General features: G+C 45.9%; 1 protein-coding gene across 2 annotated transcripts in view; it reads left to right on the top strand.

Annotated features, from left to right (window-relative positions):
• Window positions 1–19,055, top strand: part of SPRED2 (sprouty related EVH1 domain containing 2) — a 126,784-nt gene that overhangs the window by 47,633 nt on the left and 60,096 nt on the right. The window contains exon 1 of one of the 2 annotated variants that reach the window (XM_070798888.1): window positions 8,096–18,621. The exons of the other annotated variant lie outside the window; for it this stretch is intronic. Within the exon in view, the coding sequence (XP_070654989.1) occupies window positions 18,605–18,621 (17 nt within the window). The 5' untranslated portion in view covers window positions 8,096–18,604. Of the gene's footprint in view, window positions 1–8,095; window positions 18,622–19,055 lie in introns of those variants that run through there. 2 annotated transcript variants of the gene reach the window in all.

Raw genomic sequence — 19,055 nt, 5'->3', positions numbered from 1 at the left:
TTTCCATACCCGGTGTGTCAGGCTTTTCCTTTGAAGGATCTCGATTTAGGCTTCCCAGCAAGTAAGGCTAAACCAGAAAAGCTTAGCCCTGTGCTCTGGAAGCCCAGGTGATGGTGGAACCTGCAGGGGATGTTGATGGGCATGGTCAGCGCACCTCCACCAAGTTAAAGGTGGCCTCTTTCTGGCCAGGGTCCTCAGGAGATAAAATGACAGCTGCATAGAGCCCTGTCTGAGGACATTTAAATGCCCTGCTTGGATTTCCCTGGTGGTCCACTCACTAACACTATGCTCCCAATGCTAGGGGCCGAGGTTCAAACCCTGGTCAGGGAACTAGATCCTACATGTCGCAACTAACATCCCAACTGAGACCCGGCACAGCCAAATAAATAAATGTAAAAAACAAACAGATAGTAAATCCCCTGCTGTATATCCACTGCAGAATAATAGCTCTAGAAATATCTCTGCCCCCTTGAAGTGTTGAAAGTACCCCTCAGAGGACCATAATGTATTCTTGCATCATCTTCCGCCTTTCCTCTTCCTTTCACAGATGAGGTATACACGGTGTTCATGACTACTCAAAGAAAAAGAGAAGAGTCACGCTGAAGCTTGGGGCCAAGCTCAGACCCAGTAGACAAATTAGACCAGCTTGGTTCAGTAGGCCTGGGCACCTTACTCCTCAGCCCAGTGAGTCCACCTCTGGGAGACTGTCTTTGGTCTCCCTGTTTTTTGTGCTTACCAGTCCCAAGCTAGCCACTGGTGGGTCTATTTTAAATGGAAGCCTTGTATAATTCTTTCAGAGGGAAGAGGCCGTGGGGACCAGGCTGTGTGGGTGGCGCCTTGCGCCGCAGCGGAACTTGGAGGACAGCCAGGGCCTTTGGCTGAGCCCTTCCCAGGTGGGGTTGGGGTGTCATGTTTTGCACCAGGCGCCGCCCCCTCCCCCTTGGCAATTCTGGTGACCAGATCGGGAACAGCCCCACTGCTCTAGACCCGCACTGCCTTAGCTGCTGTCCACCTGGGCTGCTGTGCACTTGAAACAGAGCTGGTGTGAACCCAACCCGGGCTGTGAGTGTAAAATACACATTGGATTTTGAAGCCTTAGCACCAAGAAAAAAAATGTAAAATACCTCGTTGGTAATTCTTTCGTCCTGATGAGTGTCGAAACGAAAATATTTTAGATATACTGGATTATGTCATCTCTATTTTCTAATGAGTTTTGCCACGGTTTCATTGCTTTTTTTAACGTGACTGCTAGAAAAACTTCAATCACATGTGGGGCTCACGTTACAATCTATAGGATGGTGCTGTAAGGTCAGCTGCCAGGTGGGGCTTCGAGGTGAATACAAGTCCTAGAAGCTCCTCTCCCTGGTGGCATGGCTGAGGGGTGACCAGCCCTAACCTAAGACCGCTCAGGGCTGTGGGTGAGACACCCTTCTTCCAGGTAGAGTGTTAACAGCTTAATAAGCAGCAGCAGGAATTTTTAAAAATCCTTTCAAAAGCACCCCTCCTCACTGACTTTTTTCTCCTTAGGCTTCTGGGAAGAAGCCTTCCCCCCCCCCCCCCCCCAAATTCACAGCTCTTCCTCTCTGTCATCTTGGGACCTGGAAGGCGTGGTGAGGTCCAGGGGGCTTGTTTTTTCATTTCATTCTCTTGTTTAGGTTGTTCCTGTGCCCCCAGTTCAGGCTCCAGTAGCTGCCAGCCCAGGAACCCTCCAGATGGGCCTGGGAAGCCACTATTTTAGACCAGTCCCCAGGTCTGTAACACTCCCCCACTCCCTACCACCTTTAGAGTGGTTATTCAAATGTAACATATCTTGGGAAAACGCGAAGTAGATGTGAAGCTTAGGAAACCCCTGCTTTGAGAAGTACAGAACCACAGCCAACCTCCTAATGTCAGGACGGCCTTTCAAGAGAAAAGGGGGAAATTCCACTGGTGTTTGAAAGCCCCAAGTAATTCCCTGTTACAGGGAGGAGTTTCAGGTTGACTTCAGAGGTCCAGGAAGAACCTGATGGATTGTATAGTTATCATTTGCCAAAGGATATGACACAGTCGAATTTCTCTGCTTGGGCACCGGTGCTAACCAGTGGAGTGGGGAGGAGAACCATGCCCCAAGGTACTCTGTGATTATTACATCTTCGGTCCGCACTGTCTGTCGTATACTGAACCTTTGCTGAGAACTAGCATTTATTATTACGGAGAAGGCAATGGCACCCCACTCCAGTACTCTTGCCTGGAAAATCCCATGGACGGAGGAGCCTGGTGGGCTGAAGTCCCTGGGGTCACTAGGAGTTGGACACGACTGAGCGACTTCACTTTCACTTTTCACTTTCATGCATTGGAGAAGGAAATGGCAACCCACTCCAGTGTTCTTGCCTGGAGAATCCCAGGGACGGGGGAGCCTGCCGTCTATGGGGTCGCACATAGTCGGACACGACTGAAGCGACTTAACGGCGGCAGCAGCATTTATTAAGTGCTTACTCTGGTGTGATGCTCTTTGTTACACGTACACTTAATTGGCATCACAGACTTTAAGATACCCCAGAGTAGGTGCCATTGTCTCTCCATTTTACAGATGGAGAAAATGCAGTTTAGAAAGATGAAATAAGTTGTCTGAGAACTCAGCTAGAAATCGATGGGGCAGGGAGAGCAGCTTGGACTGTGCGACTCGAGCTCCAAGTGTTTAACCATAGGGTGTCTCTCAGCACCGCCCAGACCAGCCCATGGATGCGTTGCTCCATTCCGTACAAGCATTGGTTGGTTATCTACCCATCACTGGTGTAGGCTGGGGCAAGACACCAGGGGAGGGTTCAGTCCTGGGTTGCTGAACTAGCCGGGCTGAGAATTGAATATCGTGGGTGCTTCTGATCTTTGCTGGGAGGACAGCTGCTCACCCGGTCTTTGAAATGCTATGTGCTACACAACCCCCTCCCCATGTGTCGTGGTGGAAGGCCCAGGACCGCCTTGATAGATGTTCTCTTTGCCTCTCCAGGGTGCCCTGCCACTGCTGGGTTAGTGCATAAAGGGCAGCTCTGCTGGTGGCTGCTGACTGGGTGAGGTTTGGCAGTGCGCCCAGGGGTTGAGAGCTGTATGCTCCAGAGTCAGACCACTCTTTTGGTTCTGCTGCTCTGTGGCTTCATAGGCTGGGTTCTCCATTCTCTGGGTGGCAGTCTCCCCACCGGTAAAGGGTGGATCCTCACAGGCCCTGTTTCAGATAACTGCTGTGGGGTTTCAAGAGGACACACAGAGGCCCAGTGTCCTTGGCACGTCAGGTCAGTGTCAACTAACATTTCATTATGATTACTATTAATGCCATTTGCAAACTTCGGAAGATTCTGAAGGACAGGTAAGTCTGATGTGTTGCAGTTCATGGGGTTGCAAAGAGTCGGACACGACTGAGCGACCGAACAACAATGACAATGCCATTTGATGCTGCATAATGGACTTTAATCACATAAAATGTACCATAAGATATGAGCATATAGCTTGAGTTTTTGGTTATTATAATGCAATTGTATCAGAGCATATAGTTTTGTATCTGAGTATATACCTTAGTACTTGGCATTTATCTTTCAAAGCTGTGATCAGGAGCCTCCATACCCATCTCCATCTCCCAACCAATTCTTGAAACATTTTCAGAAACCTTTTTGGAACTCTTCAGAAGAAAAAAAAAAAAGATGATGATATTAAATATTTCTGTTGTTAAGGCAGGTAGATTTTGGAAATGGCCTTAAGTTCATCAGAGCTAAGTTTGGTGAGTAAGTCAAGAATAAGCTTTAGTGGATGGATCTAATAAGTTAAGAAATCGTGCTTAGCCAAAAAGTAAAGATTGCTCTTTTTTTTTTAATGGCTCATTTATTATAAGACTAGCCATGAAGGTAGTTTCAGAAGAAGGATTCCAGGCAGCTTTGGCCGGGGACAGCATCTTTGAAACAATAGCAAGAGTCTTCTAGGACAAAACTTTAAAGGCAGGGGTTTGAGGGTGAGTGGGCAGTGTTGACTAAGACCTGTCAGGCTGTGTTTTGGAAGTAAAAATTAGTCTTGTTTACAGCTACTGTGGGCTTCCCAGGTAGCACTAGTGGTAGAGAACCCACCTGCCAGTGCAGAAGACACAGGAGAGGCAAGTTCAACCCCTGGGTCAGGAAGACCCCTGGAGGAGGGCATGGCAACCCACTCCAGTATTCTTGCCTGGAGAGTCCCTTGGACAGAGGAGCCTGGTGGCTTACAGTCCATAGGGTCGCAAAGAGTCGAATACAACTGAAGATACTTAGCACACATGCACACACACCCACTGTATTAACTACCAGCTGAGTTGGCCTTGCCTTTGGTACTTGTGTAGCTTCTGATGGAGCTGGCTGGGAGCAGGAGGTGTCCCGCATCCAAGGAGTAGAAGCTAAAGTCTGGCTTTGGCCCTGGGTTGACTTGTCTTCCAGGTCTGTTTACCCTTTGTGATAAACAGAATTCAAATCTGAAGGTGTGAGTGTGTGTCTATGTGTGCGTGTGTGTTTCTGTAGGTGAGGGTCCTCAGCTTGGTGTTCTTCACCGGGACTCTAAAGCTGGGCATATGAGAAGGACTCCTCTCTCCTTCTGGGCTCCATAGAGCAGCTGGAGAGTGGCTCTCAGCTGAGGTTCACCAGGGCAGAGGACAGCTGCATGTTCCCGTGAAGCGATAGAAGAAAAGTTCAAGGGTTTTGTATCCTAAGGCTCATGGTGACTCACAGGTTCATCCAGGAAGGCTGGGCCACCAGAAGCCTTTGGATGATTTCCTACAGGTGAGAGTGCGTGGTGCCGTGTGCACTTTATCTTGGAGGATGTGGCTGTGGAAATAGGCTTTGGAATTTGCTCTGCTTGTCGATGGCCAGGCTGATGATGGTGTCATCGCGTTGCCTGTCCTGTGTAAAGAGGGAATACTTCAGGGTAGTCATGAGGGAGGGTCAGAGGGTTCCCATCCATGAGGAGCATCCACAGATGGAAGCCCCCCACCTCTCCCAGGGCCCTGAGAATGACACCAGAATGAACCCCATTGCCACAGGAATGTGGGCACAGGCCCACAGTTGTAGAGCAGAATATGCCACCTGTTGCAGGAGAATTTCCCCAGTCCCTCTGTGAGGTGAGGCTCACACTCCCAAGAGGAGGATTGCCACTTCCTCTCTGCTTTGAATAAGGCCAGCTGTTAGGGCTCCATCGCCCAGCAGCTCTCACCCATTAAGCTGCCTAAGACCAACCAGCCACAGAAGCTTTTCTGTAACAAACACAGTCTGGCATCAGCAGGACACACGTTGGCCCTTAATGCTGGGTGGGTGAGGGCGTACAGTCAGTGGAACACTGCCTGTGAACTGCAAGCCAGATAACAGGTCCTTGCTTGTCTGGATTTAAAGTAGGCCCAGCTTCTGGTTTTTATCTATTTGCCAAGTCCCTGTTTTGTTTTGTTTTGTTTTAACTATATAGCTTTAGTGTCATCTTTAATTGCACCAGTAATTCAGGGAAGCTTGGCCCGGACCCCAAACTTGGGGGCCCTGGAGAGCCAACTGAGTAGACTAAGGTGCGGGGGGCGGTCACAGGCGGACTCAAGCAGAGAGCAGCCAGCTGTCCCGTCCTCTCACATTTACTTCTTTTTCCTTAGCCACTCTGTCAGGTTTCTGGAGCAAAGATTCTCAAACTTTGCTTGTCCATTAGAATTGCCTAAGTAACTGAAAAAAAATCAAGAAATCCAAACCATATCATGCCCTCAAACAATTACCAAGAAAAAGACAAAACCCACAGAACTCCCAACGTGCAGCCGGGTTTGAGAACCATGTCTTACTTGACAGGAAAAAGACTCTTCTGTTATGGGTATTTACTGAGTTGACTTGCTTTTGTGTGGTCACCCAAAAGGGGTGACCAGCCTATCACCCCTAGGGGTTGAGCTGCCTGGTCTCATCAGTAGTGAGGTCTCAGTGGAATTTAGCTATTATAACAACTGTTTTCTTATAAAGTGATTTACATAATCTCAAAGATAAAGAAGGCTGTATAATGGACACCATGTACTCACGACTCAGCAGTCATTCATCACACACTTTTGTTGGGGGGGGGGGGGCGGGCAATAAGGTGGGGTGGGGTATTTTAAAGCAAATTTCATGCATCATTTCATCCATAAATCTTCCAATATGTATCTCTAAGAAATAATGACCTAAAAATATAACCATAATACTTATCGTCACACCCAAGAAAATTAACAGTAATTATGTAATTTCATGTAATAGCAAATCCATGTTCAGTTTTTTTTTTCCCCATTTATTTTAAAAATACTCTTATACATTTGGTTTGTTCCAATTAGGGCCCAAAGAAGCATAATTCATTTTTAATGTTTGACCATAACCCTGGGGTAATTAAGCCATCACTGTGTGCAAACACAGGTAATGATGCGTGTGACCTCTGCAAGAAGGTGTAAATGGCATTTGGTCTCTTCGGTACTTTTCTTAGCCCTTCTGGTGGGACCTTGACCTGTCATGGAGGAAATGCTCATTGAGGGCCCAGCCGCAACCACTTTTGTGCTGCTCTGCTTCTTCCTGAAGGCATGTTCCCTTTGGTAAACTTAGAATAGAACCTTCAGGATGCTTGTGAAAAGAGGATTATGAGTCAGCTCCATGAACAGCTTAGAATTTCCTGCTTCTGTGCTGGAGGCGGTGTCTGGAAAGGGCTCAGACTGCCCCTTGGGCCCTCTCTGGGCTCTGCTGAGGGGTCCCGTTTGCTGTTGACTTTGGGGGGGTTTACCTGGGATGTAGGCTCTGATGCAAGGAGCAGCCTACAGCCATCCCCAGGGGTGCAGATAGCTCTGTGCCTGCATCTCCAGCTGGACCTTTGCGTTTGGGTTCAGATAATGACCAGGGACAGACAGGGTTGTTCTCTGCTCTCTCAGGTAGCACCAGACACCTCATAGTCATTGCTTGGGCACAGGGTCTGTGAGATAGAATGCTGTTAGAATGGTTAGCCCCTAGAATGAATGAATGGTGAGGCTTTGGGTGGGGGTTGGTGAGCAGGAGAAGGAAAAGAATGTAGAACGAGCAAGCTTTTAAATAATAATTGAATTCCATCTCACTCCTTCTATAAATATGGATGGAGTCTATATGTATCATACCAAATCAAAGTGTCCTCTTATATACTTCCATAATTGTGTGTGTTTTTGCTTTAGAGGGGCTTTGTCTTGATTTCAGATGGATTTGCAGTTGTAAGATCTTCTTTCTATCTCTGTACCATGGTCAGATAGTTACAGAGCAGTAAGTAGGCATCTTAATGTATAAAGGCAACTCTGATATATAAAGTTGTTCATCACAAGATTGTTTTCAAGGGCAAAAGGTTCAGAAGAGCCTAAATGTTCGTTAATAAGGGACCAGTTAAGTAAACCATGGTGCATCCTTATAGTAGATATTGTTCAAATGTAAAAAGGGAATGAATCAGTTGTCTCTGTTCCCATGTGGAGAGATCTCCAGTGGATAAAAAGCAAAATCCAGAACATGTGAATGACATGCTACCTTTTTTGTGAGAAAGGGTAAGAAAAGATAAATTTGCGTAAACCCTGGAAGGATACACAACTTTTAAAAGGTGGTTACTACAGGTTTGTTGGGTGGAAGAAGGAATAGGACAGATGGGATGTCATGGTAGAATACCTTTTTATAGTTTGATTTATGAATCATGAATATGTTACCTAAGCAGAAGAGTTAACTAAGTCAAAAAGAATAGATACATCTATACTTAACATTGTGCAGATAAATTGATTACTTACTATGCCCTGGCTAATCTGTTTTACAGATTACCCTTACTTAAACAGGCCAGGTCTGTTGTGAAATCGGCCAGTGAAGCTCTGGCCAGCCCAGGGAATGTGTGCCATGTTCTTCCCATGATGCCTTGCTCAGCAGTAGATTATAAATATTTGGTGCTATTCGGCCGCCCATAGGCATTCCCCCTTCCTCATGCTGAAACATAAACCAAGCTGACAAGATCCAAAGTTGAAATGTAGGGGACAGGGAAAGTGGGCTGCCTGTGTCCTCCTGCACAGTTAGCGGCTGTCTTCCAAGGAGGAGGCGTGGTGGGTAGAGCTGGGGAGGGTGGGCGTGGCTTCCCTTCCTGTTCTAGTCTCTCTGGGTGTAATCTTTTGCAAACGTTGGCATCCTGTGCACCGTGTTGTCTATGTTTGTGTTTATTTTCAGCTTCTATTCAGTGGCAGCAGAATCCCTCTGAGCTGAACTGGTCCCACCCTCATAATGTGGAATGTTCTAATGTTAAGACTTGCTCTTCATATCCTGCACATTCTCCGTAGCAGAGACAATTCCTCAGGGCCCGAAGGAAACAAACAAATGAAGTCCATGGAACAGTTTTCTCCCTGTTGAGTGGAGAAAGAGGAGCAGAGAGGATATTTGGGGCGACTTCAAACAAAGAACACATAGGAACAAACCTTGTTCAAAAGCACTCTGAAAGATGAAATTCAAGGACACGCAGGACCTATTCTTGGCTCTGCCACAAACATACCTTTTATATTTTATTCCAGTGTGTGCGTTTGGGGCTTACTTTCTGGTTTTTCATTTATAAAATAGGTGGGACCCGCATTCATTGTCCATTCCCCCTCACTGTTCCATCTTAGCCATCCAGACTCGAAGGCTGTCCTTTTAAATGGCAACCAAGTGAAGAGAGTGAGTAAGTCCTCCTCTGTCCCTGCTCTTCCTCCGGTGAGTGCCATACTGAGTACCGTGCTAGGGGTGGGTGCCGGTCAAGTTGAGGTTCGATCAGGGGCATGTTATCTCTCCCACAGGTCTCTTCCTCCTCTGAGTTGAGCTTTACACATGATGAAAATCACTCGTGGTCATAAGTACCCTTGACAGTTCTATAGGAGGCCAGCATGCAATCTTTTGCCTCCTCCCTCCAGCCTTAGGAAGAAGGACCACTGCTTTGTTTTGTGTGTTTTTGTTTGTTTGTTTGTTTGTTTTTAGGACCACTGTTTTTACGATGGAGCAGGAAATGAGGTGGTCGGCTAGCATTTAGAGTCCATGTTGAGAGATGAATGTGTACTGCATCTTTATTTTTTTTATTTCATTTTTTGGCCATGCCACATGGCATGTGGGATCTTAGTTTCCCTACAAGGAATGGAACCGGTACCCCCTGCAGTGGAAGCGCAGAGTCCCAGCTGCTGGACCTCCAGGGAAGTCCCTGTACTGCGTCTTTAAATACCAGAGTCACATCAAGGGAAGCAGTGGACCAGGAGACACACGTGGACGAAGGGTCCCCAGATCCCTGCCGACACTGGGGCTGTGTTCCCTCCAGAGGGAGAGCCTCTTCTGTCTTTAAATATACCCAGCCTCTTGCTTCTGTTCTCTGGCTGAGCAGGTTGAATTTGGAAGGTTAACCGTGAATATGTGAGACTTCCCTAGAAGCCACCTTCACCTTAACTAGCTCCACCCAGAGCAAGGTCCTTTGGTGAAATTCTTTGAGTTCTTTCCTCCCCTCTTCCAGCGGGTTTTATCGTGACCACTCTTGGGGTTCCTGGGAAAGGGAGACACCTGAAGCAAGTTGTGTGCTCACCACCTGTGCCTTCCCTACATAGACCTCGAGAAGTGGGTGCCTGTGGCAGTGATCTGTAGTCTTTATCTGATAGTTGCAGTACCTTGACCAGCAAGCCCCAACTCAGGTTCACTGGCCCGGTTTTTAAATAATCAGAAGCACTTTACAGAATAATGAGTGACTTTAGCTAACCTGATGGTGATTTACTTAACCTGCCACCTGAGGATTCTAGTGCAGGGACATATTCTGGACACTGTCATCTGCTTTTCTTGTTTTGGAATCATCTGGATGCTTTTCAAAAACCAGAAGTTAACAGTGTGACAGAATGTAGGGATGGTTTGGGGTTCAGCCAGGTAGGCAATTCTCAGTAGGGAGTGATGGGCTGAGTGTCACAGGTCTCAGGCCCATTGCTTTCCTGCTGGTACGGCTATATCTGCATAAGAAACGTGGCCACTGGTCTTGGTTGCCTCCTCTGTCAAATGTGGTTGGTGTAGAAGTAGATACCTCTGAGACTCATTTTAGAATTCTAGACTGCTCTTCTGGTTTTTAGTTAACATCTAAGGCTTGTGTGCATGCCAAGTCGCTCAGTCATGTTCAACTCTGTGATCCTTTGGACTGTAGCCCGCTAGGCTTCTCTGTCCATGAGGATTCTCCAGGCAAGAATACTGGAGTGGGCTGCTATGCCCTCCTCCAGGGGATCTTCCCGACCCAGGGTTTGAACCCACATCTCTTATGTCTCCAGCATTGGCAGGCAGATCCTTTAGCACTAGCACCTCTAAGGCTTATAAGGTGCTAAACCCGTAAATTACTTACTTGCCCTTTGGGGATGCTGAACTAAAATGGGGGAAAAAAAATCTGGCTAAGCCCTGCACACATTATCTTTTGTGTTTTTTAAATCAGAAATGAATAAATAGAAAAACAGGAAAATACTATTTCCCAATTATTTATTAACAGGATTCAGGTAGTGGCAAAGAATACTTTAAATTAGTAAACATGCATCACATAACTTTAGACGCAGGTAACGCTCTTAAGTTCTACCACCGAGATGTCACTCAGGTGAATATTTTTCTTCGTATTCCCTAAATGCTCTGCAGTAAACCTAATACTTCTGTAATGAAGAAAAAAATACTCATTTCAAGAGTTTGTCACCACCTTTCTGTCATTTCTTCCCTTTCTATTATCTTCATCTCCACCCTCTATTAAGCAATAAAGGATAATGTGTCTGTTGAATGAATGAAAGAAATTCAATCTGCCAAGGGTTTACCATTTGCCATATGCTGAGCTACAAAAGTTAAAAAAAAAAAAAGGAAAAAAAAAAACTTAAGCATCTCAAGTCTAATGGCAAAGGTAACATGCAAATCCTAGAGAGATGCTGTCACTGTGGTACTGATAGCCACGAAGATGGAGAAGAAGGTATGCTAGGCTGTTCCCTCTCCAGTCTGTCTGTGGTTAAAAGTTCTGTGAGATTGTAAGGCTCAGCACCTGCCTATAACACAAGCGTGGCTAATGTTGACATTAGCTGCTATTGTTGACTAATGTTGGTAAGGAAAAGTCAGTTCTAGCTTTGGCATGAGATTCATATCCTTTAAACAAGTGGGTTAGTTTAAGCTGGCCTCTGAAATCCAGAGTCAGGAACATAGCTGTGCCCCCAGGTCCTCAGTCTTGATCCTCTGGCACGGCCCAGCTCTCCACTCCCCTGTCTTCTCTGCATCACTGGGCAATTTTCTTGTTATCAGTCCATTCTCTGTACAACTTGGGAGCTTGAGAGACTAAAGTAGTTTAAGCCCTGGGTTTTCTACACAAGGAAGGCTCTCTGCATCCTGAGGTCATACAACTAATGGTAAAGTCAGGCCCAAGCTGTGAAGTGAAGTGAAAGTCGCTCAGTCGTGTCCGACTCTTTGCGATCCCATGGACTATGCAGTCCATGGAATTCTCCAGGCCAGAATACTGGAGTGGGTAGCCTGTCCCTTCTCCAGGGGATCTTCCCAACCCAGGGATCGAACCCAGGTCTCCCACATTGCAGGCATATTCTTTACCAGCTGAGCCACAAGGGAACCTACTTGTGGCCCAAGCTACTGCTTCCCAATAGAATAAATTTGCAGAGTTTCATGCATGTGTGCTAGGTACATAGGCGGATGATTAAAAAGTTACTGTTAGGAGTTCCCAGAAAAGATTTCTGTTTCCATAGCCAAATATCTGTAGAGCCATCTGACTAACAGGTGGCTACCATTGTCTTGGATAATTTTTTGGTGACCAGCAGCAATCAGGGTGAGTGGTTAGTCTCAAGTCTGAAGACTATCCCTGAAACTATACAATGTTTGAGCGGCTTCGCATCTAATTCTGGCTGCAAGTTAGGAAAACAGCAGGGTGGGCCGAGCTGAACTGATGGAGATTTGGGTCCAGTATGTTCAGTCTGTGCTGTGATCCTCATGACACAAGTGTACCTTGAGGAATAAGCCTCAAGTGTTAAGCAGATTTCAAGCATGAAGTGAAGAAGTGAAAAAGTGTTAGTTGCTCAGTCGTATCTGACTTTTTGTGACCACATGGACTTGTAGCCCGCCAGGCCTCTCTGTCCATGGGATTTTTCAGGCCAGAATACTGGAGTGGGTAGCCATTCTCTTCTCCAGGGGATCTTCCTGACCCAGAGATTGAACCCAGGTCTCTTGCATTGTACGTGGATTCTTTACATCTGAGCCACCAGGGAAGCCTAAGCAGAGATTTCAAGCATAGACCTACCTCACTGTTCAGCCTGGCGGATGTCAAGTTCACTAGATAGTTACCCCTTAGGCACTCCTGTGTGTGTTGAGAGAGAGAGAGATTATGTATGTATGTATGTATGTGTGTCTTTCTACATCTTGAGGCGACTTCATCCCCTGAACTTAAAGTTCCACCCCTGGAAGTGTGGCTTCTGTCTCCAGCCCAGATCTCTGAGGCCAAGTCCTGTTGCCCTGTTAGTCCAGTCTGGAAGGTAACATGATCTGATGGACGCCTGGCCTGTGGCCCTACCATGGACCCAGACCCAGAATGCTTTTATGTATTCCTTGCTCATCAAGTCCATGGCTCTTTTAGTAATTTTCCAGGGTGACGTTGCCATATTTCTGATGTATTTCAGAGTCCTTCTTCTTTTATCAGTCTTGTTTGTAGAACATCTTGTTCTGAAAAAACTCAGACTATCTAACCTAAGTCGACCTAGTCACTCATCCCTCTTTTCTCCACACAGGCCAGGAACAAAAATTGTGGCTGTGTTGATATAGTCATATAGCACCCCACCTCAAATGGGCACTGGGTAAATGTGAGTTGCTGTTGCCTTTCCCTGAAGATACCTGGCTGAATCCATAGGGCTTCCCTGGTAGCTCAGACGGTAAAGCGTCTGCCTACAATGCTGGAGACCTGGGTTCGATCTCTGGGTCGGGAAGATCCCCTGGAGAAAGAAATGGTAACCCACTCCAGTATTCACGCCTGGAAAATCCCATGGACGGAGGAGCCTAGTGGGCTACAGTCCATGGGGTTGCAAAGAGTCGGACACGACTGAGCGACTTCACTTCACTTCTGAATCCATAAGCCCAGCTCTGAAAGGTTTTCACATCATGTGGTCTCTTTAAAAAAAAAAAATCTACTTAGGTTAATAGCTCATATGTGTTTAATCATTGCAGATCTTCCGCCTCTTAGCAAAGACATCCCTAAATTAACCATGAGCTTTGGAGAGTCTTACTTTACCCCTGTGCTAGACAGTTACACTTTAAAGAACACAGCTGAACACTGACTTGGCTTCAAGGGATATACGTCGCTCTGTGTGCCATCTCTGAACTGCTGCTCTCAAGATGTAACAACAGAAACCGTCTGCCTCCCTTCTCTTCCTTGACCAGCCCCAGCCCAGCCGTCATCCTTCACTTTAGTATGTAACATAGGCCGTTTTCTATTGGACTGGCCTCACAGGGATGTTGATGTTTGCCAGGAAGGCAAGTGACCTCCAGAAAGACTCTAAAGTGCACCCCAGATACAGTCTCTGTCCCAGCAGCTGGCTACGACTGTTTTTTGTTTTTTGTTTTTTTTTAATAAGATAACTAACTGAAAGCAGTGTGAATGGTTTCTTTTGTTCAAATTTCCTCTCCCAGAGACCAGTCCCAAGAGTCCCTTCACCTGTGTTATCCATTAATGCTGTGGGTTTATTTTCCCCAAATAAACAAGCATTCCTGCCAAAGAAAATAGCACGATGGATGCAGTGATACATCTTGGGACCTGCCTTTGAGGCGTATTCTTCATTTTTCTGGGTTGGTCCACAGTCTCCTTCCTGGACTCCTGCGGGCAGCGGCCATGTTGGAGCAGCCCCCCATTTCTGAAGGCCCCTCAGGCAGTATAAATCCCACCCATGGCTGTCCAGCTCTCTTGAAAGCACCCTTCATTTCTGTTGGCACAGCTTCCTGAATGCCTCTTCCAGATCATCTTTCACCTCTTGCCTGAGGCTCTGGGGACACATGTGGTTTCAACATAATGCACAGATGTGACTTGGGGGAGGAGAATTACAGCTGTGGACTCACATCAGCTGGGGTCACTGGACTCTGAAATAGGGGAGGTCAGGAAGGAGGGGAGGCAGGAAAGACCAGCAGACAACCTCAGGCTCTGTAGATTTCCCCACCCGCCATGAGACAGAGTGCTATGGTGAGTGTTCTACATTTAAGGAAAGCATGAGCTACACGGCTCATGTGGACCAGATAAATAATACTCATGCATCTGGTTCTAAATTGAGATATTAAACAGAATAAGGGAGCAATGACCAAAACTTCTATAGGGAGAAGACCTGGTTCTTTATCCACCCAAATGGTGGTCACCAGGGGGTCGAAAAACCTTCTCTGTAAAGGTCTGGATAGTAACTATTTTCAGCTCTGGGGACCATATGGTTTCTGTCACAACCACTCAGCTCTGCATTTATACCTCTGAAGCGGCCACAGATGATAGGTGACCAGACCAGTGTGGTGACTGGCCACGATGTGCCTGCCCCTGACAGTCTAGGTTCATAAAACTTGCAGACATCCTCATCATTGTTTGCATCAATGAACGAATGCTCTGTAAGTGGCCGGGCCATATGCTAAGTACTTACTGTGTATGATCACATTTATCCCATTCAGAATGCTTCTCTGAGGTTGTTAATAGTATTATGCCCATTTTACAAAGAAGAAAAGGCTTAGAGAAGTTACATAAGTAAGGGCCATACAGGATTTTGAACCAAGATAATTTAACTCCAGGCTCAAGCTTCCTGATATCTCAGTTAGTAAAGAATCCACCTGCAATGCAGGAGATCCTGGTTCAATTTCTGGGCCAGGAAGATCCCCTGGAGAAGGGATAGGCTACCCACTCCAGTTTTCTTGGGCTTCCCTTGTGGCTCAGCTGCTAAAGAATCCGCCTGCAATGCGGACCTGGGTTTGATCCCTGGGTTGGGAAGATCCCCTGGAGAAGGGAAAGGCTACCCACTCCCGTATTCTGGCCTGGAGAATTCCATGGACTGCATAGCACATGGGGTCCCAAAGAGTCGGACACAACTGAGCGACTTTCACTTTCACTTTCAAGTTCTTTACCACTACACACACAGTCTTTGGTATCTACATCATTGACATTCACATTTACTTTTATGCTTTTAAATCTTAACATTAACCAGTATTTGTACTTTAGCTACCACCACCCCCCCCATACATACATCAGATAATTGCTACAACTCTTATATAATTTAATATATTGCAAGAATTAAAATGTTCTTCCCAGCGAGTTCTGCTTCTTAACACCCCAAAATCAGTGCTAAGAGATGAATGTGTGAAGACCTAGGGGATTAAGAAGTCAAAGATTTCCAGGCTGGCTTTCACATTCCAAGGCCCAGTACTGATAATGAGTAAGGTGAAGTGGAGCTGGGCCCACGCTGCTCCTTCAGATGTTCTTGCCCAGGGACTGCCCCCTCTTAACAGAAACACCAACATCCAGTGTGAGCCATCAGCCTGCCCTGCACCTGTGCAGGGTCCTCAACTGGCACGGACGGTGGCAAGGGCACCGTTGGGTGGTCGGGAAACCTCCAGCAATCATCAGCATGTGTGTGTATGTGTTAGTCACTCAGGCGTGTACAACTCTTTGCAACCCCATGGACTGTAGCTCACCAGGCTCCTCTGTCCATGGGACTCTCCAGGCAGGAATACTAGAGTGGGTTGCCATTCCCTTCTCCAGGGGATCTTCCCGACTCAGGGACTGTACTGGCATCTCCCACATTGCAGGCAGATTCTTTACCGTCTGAGCCACCAGGAAGTCAGCCAAATAGAAATCTCCATTATAAAGCACAGAAATCAAGTCTGGACATCTATTTTGTTGTTACAAGTGAGGTAAGTTCTGAAGAAGACTTAAAGATTGGGAGGGGGGAAGCATTCTGTAACCCATGATCTACAGCAGTAGTTCCCAAAGTGCTTTCTTCAACTCTCAATGATAGAAATGGGTGAGGGGTTCCTGCAGTCAAATCAGTTTGTGAGGTGCAAGACTAAACAAGCAAATAATATTCTAGAGGATATAGAATGTTTTCTTCCCAAAATGTGTGCTTGGGGGGGGTTGTTTAGCTTTCACTTTGGTTTTGGAGCCTATTATTAAATTGTCTGCGAGGAAGACCCAGTGAAGGGTCCTAATTCAGAGGCTTTCCCAACGTTCATTGTTGTGGAGTCACTAAGTTGTGTCCGACCCTTTGCAGCCCCGTGGACTGTAGCCCGCCACACTCCTCTGTCCATGGAATTTCCCAGGCAAGAATACTGGAGTGAGTTGCCATTTCCTTCTTGTGGGGGATCTTCCTGACCCAGGGATTGAACCTGCATCTTCTGCCTTGACAGGCAGCTTGTTTACCACTGAGCCACCAGGGAAACCCTTCCTAATGTTTACATTTAGGTCTAAGTTTTTTTTTCTTTTAATAGGGGAGGGGAGCAGCAGCAAAACTATGGTGGTTATTAAATCCATAAACATCTTTTGGTAACAAGGGTTATATATTTTCTTGTGTTTCTGTGTTTAACTTTATTTTGAAACTTGCAACTTTTCTCTAAGTGTGAAATGGATAGTATGAAGAACTCCTTTATATCCAAATCTCCATTTGTTAACATTTTACCGTATTTGTCATATTCTCATTCTTTGTGTTTACATTATTACTGTTATTATTCTTATATTTTTAATTAATGAAATATGAATTGTATAGTTCTTTAATGAACTATGGATTTATTTATTCACTACTCATGGAAACTCAGATTAGGCTGGAAGTTAATTCCACCCCCGCCCATTTTTACCTGTTGCGCTAAGGTCAGTTTTACTTTGCAAGTATGTGAAAGGTTGTTTTTAATCAAGGGGACCTTTTGATAAGCCTGTAGCTTACAGTCTAATTGAGGAAAGAATCTCAAAACTAGAAAGGCTTCAGTTCCGGGCCACACGGTTCTGAACATTTGGATCTGTGAGGGTCACGTGATGTGGTATGGGGGCCATCATGACCGTTTGCAGCCGGTTTGCAGCCCTCTTGGGCCCAGTCCCTTGAGGACTGGGTTGGCTATCGACTGAGGTGGGAGCCTCGGCCTGATCCTTCCTCCTTTCCTATCCTAGGACCTCTGTCTTTCCAGTGTCCTGTGATGACTTGTCACACTTTGAGAACGTACCTAGCGACACAGATGTTTTTTTAAACAACATCTAGTCTCAAGAGTGATTGCCTGTAACATACACTGGAGCTTCCATATATGGTTTTTTCCTGGCCATAAAATCAAAGCTCTCTTCCTCCTTCCGGTGGTTTAAGTAATCCAATTTGAGTATAAAGTAAGTTGTGCAAACGTTGTGCCACCTGGTTGGTGTGAGAGGACTCAAATCAGACTTATATAACCTCAACTGGAGACTTTCCAAAACCATATAAGGAAGCTGGCAGGTCACCTCTCCCTCGTAATGTCAACATTGAGCTCACAACGAAGCTGGGGCTTATATCCTCAAAGAAGGCGTGAGGAACAGCCACCAGACAGGCTTGGGAGGTGAAGACACCAGGCATTGGTTCAGGGGATGGGAGCAGCCCTCACAGTGGCCTCAGGACACGTGTATCATGCCTTCCAGCTGGGAGCCCCCACACCCACCGGGCCACATATGATGCCCCCATTGACATGTATGGTGAGTTCATACTAACTAGAAAAATGTCAGTACTGTTAGACCACGGGAACTGAATTTCTTTTTTAGTTTTTGAAAACATTTTGTTATGCAAAGTGTCAAAGGTACTCAAAAGAAGAGAGAATAATGGAGACAATTCCCATATACTCACGAAACAGATGCAACAGTAATCAAGATTTTGTCACATTTCTTTAAACTTCCCTTTTGGGGGGCCAAAAATATTTCATAACGAGTCTCAGATATTATAGCATTTCATCCCAAGCATACTTTTTCTTTAGACATTTTGTAAACACAGTGCCACCACCCACCTAACCGCATTATCCCAGGGACAAAATTTTGACATGTATCTTTTTTTTTTTTTTTTTTTTCCACAAAGCTCCTGCAACTTGGTAACCATACAACATAAGAACCAAAATGCCTGTGCTAATTTCACTGACAACTTAAAAGAGGAGGGGAGGGGTCTTTGTTCTCAGTCCTGAACAAAATTATTCGAGGATGGGGCAGATAAACAACGTATACTGTGGTTCTCTAGACTGTAGTCTTGGGCATTGAGCTCTGCCAGTTACTCCCCTGGTCATTTCACAGTATCATCCGTGATTGATCGTCGTAACTTACAGGAATGTTTTTTTTAAACAATATTTTAATTGGAAAAAGCATCTGTCAGCTGTCAGGCTTCCAGCTTCCACTTTTGAGAAGCAGGATGTTGAATGTGAGTAATGACACAACAGGCCTATAAAATGCGGACTAACCCTCGGATGACTCATCCAGTGCGATGCAGTGTATTTGTCAAGGAGACTGAATCATATATGGGGGAAACCACTTCTCAAGCAGCCAGCTGGTTCTCAGGTCCACAAGAGCTGATCCATTTTTATCGGAAGCACTGTAGTAGCAATAATGCTAATATCCAGCACTTGGACTCTACAATGTAGAGGAAATGGCATCACCCGCCAGGTATGTGCTTACTGTTTACATGAACTTTATTTTCTTGTGGTTTCTCCTCTGCCTAACCTTCCTGGCGTCTGCTTTTAACATTTTTTAAGGGAGGGGGAATTATTCTGATTTTAAGTAACTAAAGTGTGTGTGTGTGTGTGTGTGTGTGCGTGCGCGCGTGCCCACGTGCAAGGACAGACAGGCAACCACTGTTCTTTTAATCGACACAGATCTCTTGTCCACTCATCTCCCTTTCTGGAAACAAATTTCTCCTTGCATGTTCAGATAGAAATGGTGTTAACCCAAACCTTTTAGTAAGCCTTAAATGATACTGCCTAGGAAACAGCAGAGGTGGTATATACCTTTTAAGGCTGGGAGTAGGGTAGCTTAAAACAAACACACAGAAGAATAAAGAGAAGATGCACTAAGGAGGTAGTCTAATGATAAAACTATTG

This window comes from Bos indicus, chromosome 11 (assembly GCF_029378745.1).
Source record: "Bos indicus isolate NIAB-ARS_2022 breed Sahiwal x Tharparkar chromosome 11, NIAB-ARS_B.indTharparkar_mat_pri_1.0, whole genome shotgun sequence".
In the NCBI taxonomy this organism is placed as follows: Eukaryota; Metazoa; Chordata; class Mammalia; order Artiodactyla; family Bovidae; genus Bos; species Bos indicus.
Note: the sequence above shows the minus strand (reverse complement) of the source record. Positions and strands in the feature narration are given on the sequence as shown.